General features: G+C 42.7%; 1 protein-coding gene across 13 annotated transcripts in view; it reads left to right on the top strand.

Moving 5' to 3' along the window:
* The window catches only part of TIAM1 (TIAM Rac1 associated GEF 1), a 119,388-nt gene that overhangs the window by 98,471 nt on the left and 13,505 nt on the right, over positions 1 to 7,412 (top strand). For 9 of the 13 annotated variants that reach the window (XM_035896481.1, XM_035896479.1, XM_035896472.1 and 6 more), the window contains 3 exons: positions 5,137 to 5,316; positions 5,755 to 5,823; positions 6,129 to 6,254. In XM_035896481.1, the coding sequence (XP_035752374.1) occupies positions 5,137 to 5,316; positions 5,755 to 5,823; positions 6,129 to 6,254 (375 nt within the window). Of the gene's footprint in view, positions 1 to 1,497; positions 1,723 to 5,136; positions 5,317 to 5,754; positions 5,824 to 6,128; positions 6,255 to 7,412 lie in introns of those variants that run through there. The other 4 variants (XM_035896482.1, XM_035896480.1, XM_035896484.1 and 1 more) reach the window with 3 other exon arrangements.

The raw sequence follows: 7,412 nt of genomic DNA, 5'->3' as shown, positions 1-7,412 counted from the left end.
TCTTTCCCTTCCCCCAGCCCAGCATGTGTGCACGTGGGTGTGTGTTTCCTTAGTAGTGGTGCATTTGTTTTTTAATCTGCAAAAGCCTCCAAGCTGTTGATGGTGGTGGAGGATTTGGAGGGTACACCAGTAGCTCTGAGGACTCCTCCCTTTTCTGAAAATCTTACCTTCTGTATATCCTAAAGACCTGATAACGTGGAGTTTACTTCTCCATCGCTAATGTCACAGGAATCGTTATAATAATATGCAAAAGTGGGATGTCTGTAGCACTATTCTGATAAAATACCAGACACCCGTTTCCAAGGTGTGTTGAGATGTTGACAGTGCAGTGGTGTGGGATAGCTGTTGTTCTCCGGGCTTGCTCCCTATCTAATTTCACGATGCCTTCCCTGCATCAACCAGCCCTCCTAGGTAAAGTACCTCGACTTGGGAGCCAAGAGGAGGAGAGAGCTGGGAGGGAGAAGAGTAAGGGAAAGGAAAGCATGCTCTCCGCCACCTCTTCAGCCTTGTTTTCATCTAGCATGTGAATTCAAGTTTCAGGCTGTTCATGAAATCGAGATGATGCCCGTCTGTCAGTCTCCAGTTCAACATTATCTTGGGAACATTTCATACCAGAGTAATTGCTTAAATGATTACTTGCCTCTGTGGTGACCTGACTGGTCTGGCCTTTTAAAATATTGTAGAATAAAGTGAGGTTCAAAGGAGGTACCTTGAAGGCTGAGTATATGTGTGAGTTCTTAACGTTGCAGGTTACCAAAGGCTAAGATAGGTGTTGCGTTGCATCTCAAGATCAGTCTTTGTGCGTGTTTTTTCCTGTAATGGTCCTTTGAATTTAATTGGGGATGTCTTTTAAAAACTGTCATCAGTTAAAATACTGCAGGACACTCATTTCTCCCTGTTTTTAATTAAAGACATCTGCCTCTTGAAATGAAAGCTAATTACCTTGAAGCACTTGTGCTTAGGGGAGCATGCTGTAATGGGCTATGTGTGTACATGCATGTGTACCATTTAGAGGTATTTTTTCAGAGAAAATAGGTCATCTTTCCTCTGCAGCATTATTCAAGACCAGAATTAAGCCTCAGAACCTTCAACGCGTTGCAATAGATGTGAAAGGATTAAAACAGGGATTTGAGGGGTAGGTTTTCCAGTAGCGTAACTGGCTTTTTTAAGTTCTTTTAATTCTCTGTCCCTTCAGATGTTTAATATTCTTCGGCTGTGCCGTTCATAGCCAATCGGCTCATGCTCAGCCACAGGCAACATACATTTATATTCCTGGGCTGCTTTCACCTCTGCTTTGCTGCATTTCAGCCTCTCTGCTGAAGTTTTCCTCTTAACGAGTCTATGAAAAGCAGCATTGAGTTCTCAGCTTCAACTGGTAGCCAGCTCTTAATTCCAGCTGATGTGGTGAGCAAACGATGCCGGCGGCAAATGACACATGCGGAAGGGCTTTGCTTAGAGAAATATGGTCACTGCCCTTCCTTATTAAAATGCAGCCGTCTTTGGTGTTGCGTGCAAAGTAAGCAGCACGGAGTATCTGTCTGGAGTGGGAAAGCCTTTTGGATCAGCTCAATATGTGGAGAACTGGGATCTTCCTCCTCGCTGAGTGACAGCTCTGGCAATACTGCCTTTCCAGCGATGTCGGCTCTTCGGAGAGTTAACCGTAAACTCAAGAACGAAAGCTCTGGGAGAGCCGGCGACTCTCTGTACCGCATGCTGTATTTGGTGAGCAGATCTACTGTGCAATGTGACTAGTCTAAGTAATTAGCAGTTAAACGAATTTCCATGCTGTTTTAATTTTCAGGTTATAAATTCGAGGCTGAGCTGTGATGTATATACCCTGTAGAGGCTTTTTGTTATTGTGCAATGTCATTAGCAGTACTGGAAATGCATGAAAGGATGCAATTTGCCTGAGTTTTGTTTGGGAGATCAATACTGCTTAGAGTTTGCCGTCTGTGGCAGAACAGAGGTGCTGTGTGCTGTTCAAGGGGGCAATCTGCCGGATGCCCAGGCACCCGTGTGTCTTTATATACGGTGAGAGCACGCTGAAATGGCACTGCACTCTCTCAACTCTAGGGCAGGCAGCCAAAACTCCCCACTGTGGGCAGCTTGATGAGTTTAAGGACTTGATCTGCCTGCATGGGAAGGATGTGAACTTCTGCAGAGCCCCCTGCAGAGGAGGGGTTAATGTACGTGCAAAGTAAACTTCACTTTACAGTCCAGTTGTGCCAGCCCTTCATCTCATTTTAAGGTTGCTAGGTGGGATTGCTTGCAGAATTGTGCCTTAATTGTGATGCTGTAATTCTCTTTGAGAAATCCTGGTTCAGTGCTATCGTAGCAGCTGGCAAACAGAACTGGTGTTGGGAGATAAAGGGATGCATTTCTGCTCCAGATCTTCCCTAGTCTATCCACTTTCTCTAGGAAAATGGAGGCAGAGAGGCTTTCATTAATACTTTGAGAGTTTTCAGCAAGATTGCTGTGTTCTGAACCTCCCTGGGTGCAATATGCATTTGCTTTCTGTCTAGAAATTGATTTTTTTTAAAAGTAAATATAAGGTGGAAAGGATGACATTCAGGAGTGAAACAAGACAGTTTGTTCAGTAAACAAGCAAGAAAACAGGTTTGTGAACGTTATGGTACTTGAGATATTTCATCTGCCCAAAACGTATCAGGTACATGATACTTGGGAAATAAGTAAAAGATGTGAGGTGGGGCAGCAGCAAGGCAGAGCTCAGCCCTGCTGCTGGCTGGAGCTGGGCACAGCTGAAGTCAGCGAGCGGTTTGTTAACTGTGCACAAGCGGAGATAAGGCTTTTAAAAGTCTTCTACACTTCCTTTTTGGCATATGGGTGTAACTATTCCTTCTGGGGCAGACAGCATGCCTGTATGACAGTTATCCAGTTTTCAAGTACTTGTTAGAGTTTAGCTCCTGTTTCACGGTGTAAGTGGATTTTCGCTCTCTCTTTCTGGGTGACCCATCTTTCCCTGCAACTTACTGCAAGTGCATGAACGGGATGGTGAGCTGTCTACAGGGTAACTGCTTAAAACACTCGGTTTATTTTTGGAGTTTGATTCCATGCTTGCTTTATACATTATAACTATTTTTAATGGTATGTTTGGCTCTTTGCAAAGTGACACTGGATATGCCTTCCTCAAATATTCTTTCACGAAATAGTCTTAATAAAGCTAAATGTTTCTGAGGAAAACCCTGCCTATCCTGTGTGTCTGCAGGCTCAGATTAACATCTGTTAATTGTCAGTTCTTTTTCCCTTTCCAGGAGACCAGGTAACTCAGGCAGGTTTTCTCGTCTGCACTGAAGCCAGGCTTTCACCTACTGCACTTTGTGGATTTGGGGCTGTTGGGATCACCTGGGGAAAACTAATGCAAACTTAACCTAAAAGTTTGGGCATGCTTTGGATATACTTAAGAGAACAGCAAGTCTAGGTGGAACCTTGCTGAGAAAGAAAAGGAATTACTTTGACTAATAAATCCAACGCTGTGACATGTGCCATTACCAGAAGCTGAGTTAGTTGGAAATGGACTGGTTCAACTCACTGCTTCCCCCTGCCCTCAATTTCCACCACTTTGCCTTTCTTCCTCATCCGAGTTAAACCTCAGATACTGAAGATGAGTGTTTTTCCTGTAATAAACTGTGTCCAAGAGGCATTTTTGTAGAGACAGTCAGTTACAACTAGTTCGTTGCTTACACTTGTGCCCTGAACAAAATTATCCTTTGCATAACAAGTATTTTTACTAATATGCCTTGCAGTGGTACACTCAGGTAAGCATTTACAGCCACAAGATACCTTTAGGGAAAGTAACTGTGTTATGGAAGGAAATCCCGTACTTGTCACTAGTATGGTTAATGCTCCTCTTGGGCTTCGTGGCTCTGTAGCGCTGTAGGTGCACTGAGAGGGGAAAATAACCATGTGTGACCAGACTGTGCAGCTTAACAAATGTGGCATTCTTCAGCACTGGGTCATCACGAAGGCGTAGGGGTCGTGCAAGCTCTGATGTTGTTGGGGCAGGGCTCTGTCTTCAAACTGCAAAATGGTGGTGTACTTTTGTGGTTTAGGTTTGGTTTGGTTTTTTTTTTTTTTAAACCTCCTCTCTTCGCATATTCTCTGTTTGAACAGGCTAATTTTGGTTAAGTTGTTTTAGTATGGACTGAAGTGCTAGGGAGGGAGTGCTGGGAAGTCACTAAATCTGGATTAAGATACCATGGCAGGATTAGATGCAGAAGGTTAGAGAGGTATGATAGAGCACAGCAGCTCTTTTTTCCTCCCCTGTGACCCCTCCAGGTCTCTGGGAGGGATGGAGACGGGGCACGCCACTGCTTTGACAACCCCAGAAGCCTGGGGCTGTGGTCACTGACACCAGAGACTATACCTGCTCCACACTTCTCAGTGTGACGAAAAGATGCAAGAAGATGATCTAAGATGAGGAGGTGAAGAGAGGATAACTGTCTATATATATAGACAGCTGATTAAACATTAAAGAAACCAGCTAGATGTAGCAGCTCCGAAAAATCTGATTTATGGGGGAAGAGATTCACCCCACAAAGCATGTTTCCAGACACAGACCAGATATACAGTTACCTTCCCAAAGAGCTTGCGTTCAAAGCCTCGAGAGGCTTTGGTTCCCCAGATGGCTCTGCTTCCCCAAAAAACAGCTTCAACAGTTTCCATCTCCACGTTGTCTCCTTGACTGTTGACGCAGCTATTCACAGGACTGTTGCAAACTAGATTAAGGAACTGGCAGGGGGCTGGGGTGTGTGCTTTGTTTGCACAGTTATTTTTGGTTCCTGAATCTTGGGCCTTTTTGTCTGTTTGTTTTTCAATCTGAAGTGCTGGACAAGCCTATTTTAATTAAAGTTCATGCTTATCTGAAACCAGGAATGTTATTGAACAGCACTTCAATTAACTTGAATTGTGCAACTCTTGCCACCTCCCCCCATCCCCAGTCACTGAGAGATAGGAAAGACAGATATATGAAATCATGTGTGCACTTGTGGACTTCGGTGCCTGTCAAAAAGCCCCCAAGCTGCAACTGCTTAACTGCAAAGGCTTCTCGGCTCCATCGTTCCTAAAGCTCTTACTTAAAATATCACAGCTGGTCTTTCCTCTTCCTTCTTTTTAAAGAGTACAGAGCAGGTCGCTGCTTTCTGTCGCAGTCTGCATGAAATGAACCCTTCTGATTCAAGTGCTCATCCTCAGGAATTTACAGGACCCCAGCTGGCCACCATGAGACAACTCACAGATGCAGATAAACTGCGAAAGGTTATCTGTGAACTTCTCGAGACAGAACACACCTATGTCAAAGTAAGGGGTCTCGATGTGTTGTTTCAGTCTACTAATCTTTCTCCTCCATCTGGAAAATTTTGTTATTCTCTAATGCTTCAAAGTATGTTTCATAGATGTATCTCTCAGTCAACTTATATTCAATTCTACGGTTTGTCCCTAGAATAGTAATTAAACCTCTGAGATAAGTAGGCTTTCCAAATTCTTGTGCTGTCATTTTGAAATTATTTAGCTGGTGTGCAAAAGAACACTGCTCAGTCAAATCTGGTATTGATTTTGTAAGTAAAACTGTGTAAATGTTTCCTTTTACTATCTTAAATTCTGTGAAATCCAACTATTTTGTCTTATGTGTGAAAGGGAAAAATTCATAAACTAGGTAAATGGTGATCTTTGCCACTTCAATAAATATTCAGAGGTAGTTTGAGGAACCAACATGGGAATCTTTTTCTCAATTTTTAGGACTTAAATTGTCTAATGGAGAGATACCTGAAGCCTCTACAAAAAGAAACATTCCTCACACCAGATGAGGTATGTAAGCTGCTGCTTATCTTTTTGCTAGATAGCTTATGCATACCCCTCTGCTCTGCCCACCCCCCAGCTTGACTTGCTTCTCTGAGCAAGGGCTATGGAGAAATTTTAATTCCATTTCTTTTAAAATAATGGATTGAGTAGAATATAATGGTACTGCTCAATAATGTCTGTAGGGTTTTTTTCCTGACATCACACTGATTATACAATGGGACTGAGGATTACTGAAGTTCTAGAAAATGTGATTTAGCTGCAAAGCGGTATTTTCAGCATCTTGCCTTTTTTTCCCCCCCCCCTCTTATTAGCTGGATGTTCTCTTTGGGAATCTGACTGAAATGGTAGCATTCCAGGTAGAGTTCCTGAAAACTCTCGAAGATGGAGTAAGGCTGGTTCCAGACCTGGAAAAACTTGAAAAAGTTGAGCAATTTAAGGTAATCTCATTGTTTACATTCTGAGTAGTCCTTTAACACTCTTGATAGTATTTCTCTGACTAATGTCACTGTTCATGTAAAAACCTACATCTACTTACGCTTGAGATTAGTTTTTAGCTAATACTGGAGCTGTTTAAACAACGTCCTGCTACAATTGTAGTTTATGCTACATTTAGCCATATAGAGCACTAGAAATCTGTTAACACCATGTGCTTTTAGATGTTATTCTTGCCCTTCTGCCAGATTTCTTGTCTTGGGCTGTCAGGAAAAGCTAGAAATAGAAAGTTACATAAAATCTTTGTTCTGACAAGTTTAGTGTAGTAGTTCAGAAGCCCACGAGGGCTAAAGATCAGAACTGTAAATTGAATTCTGTATTTCGGCTTTTGATGCATAGAGGAACTGTGTGGCAAATGCTTCCAACTATCAGCAGATGTGCATCAAATGTAGAAATGTAAACCAAAGATATATAAACTTTATTTGAAAAAAAAAAAAAGGTAAAATGTGCAAACAGAAATTTTGTTTTCTTTCTAATGCAGTCAGGTACTAGATATATGGCAAGTAGTTCGTCTTTGGGGAATTTTACTCTTGCTTTGAGCACTCACCTTGGTAGAGGACAAGATGTCTTGATGAATAATAATAATTCCACTGGGATTGCTGTTCAGATAACATAGACCCCTGGAAAAACTGCAGAAAGAATTTGTGGTTTTGTTCATGTGTGGCTTTGCCATCAGGTGCTTGTTTAAATTAAGCATCAGTCATGAACACTTCCCTCTCGTAACTAGAACACAGCTTTTGTTTTGTAGGAAATGTGCTCATAATGGAGAGCACAGAGACACTTATTTTTGGTGGAGGAAGCTCCTGTGACCACTATGTGCTCTGAGCTTTGAGAGAGGCATGCAAAAGAAGCCTCCTTATGGAGAGAACTCTGTCTTCTGGGTGCTGCTGCTTCCACCTCTTTCCATAAAAAGTCTATCAGCTTCACTTTTCGGTTCTGTCCTATGGGCATAGTCTGAAAGCAGTCTGCAAAATGGGACTTCGGGGCTTCATGGTTTCAGTTCTGCAGTTTGCTTCCTTCTGCTGACTGTAGGCAAGCTGCCTATGTCTTGTCTCGCTCCCCCCGCCCCATGTTCCTAAGCAGGTAGCGGAGCAAACCCTTTA

This window comes from Egretta garzetta, unplaced genomic scaffold, assembly GCF_000687185.1.
Source record: "Egretta garzetta isolate BGI_Z169 unplaced genomic scaffold, ASM68718v1 scaffold45, whole genome shotgun sequence".
NCBI lineage: Eukaryota > Metazoa > Chordata > Aves > Pelecaniformes > Ardeidae > Egretta > Egretta garzetta.
The sequence above is the reverse complement of the archived record's forward strand: the minus strand, read 5'-3'. Positions and strand labels throughout refer to the sequence as shown.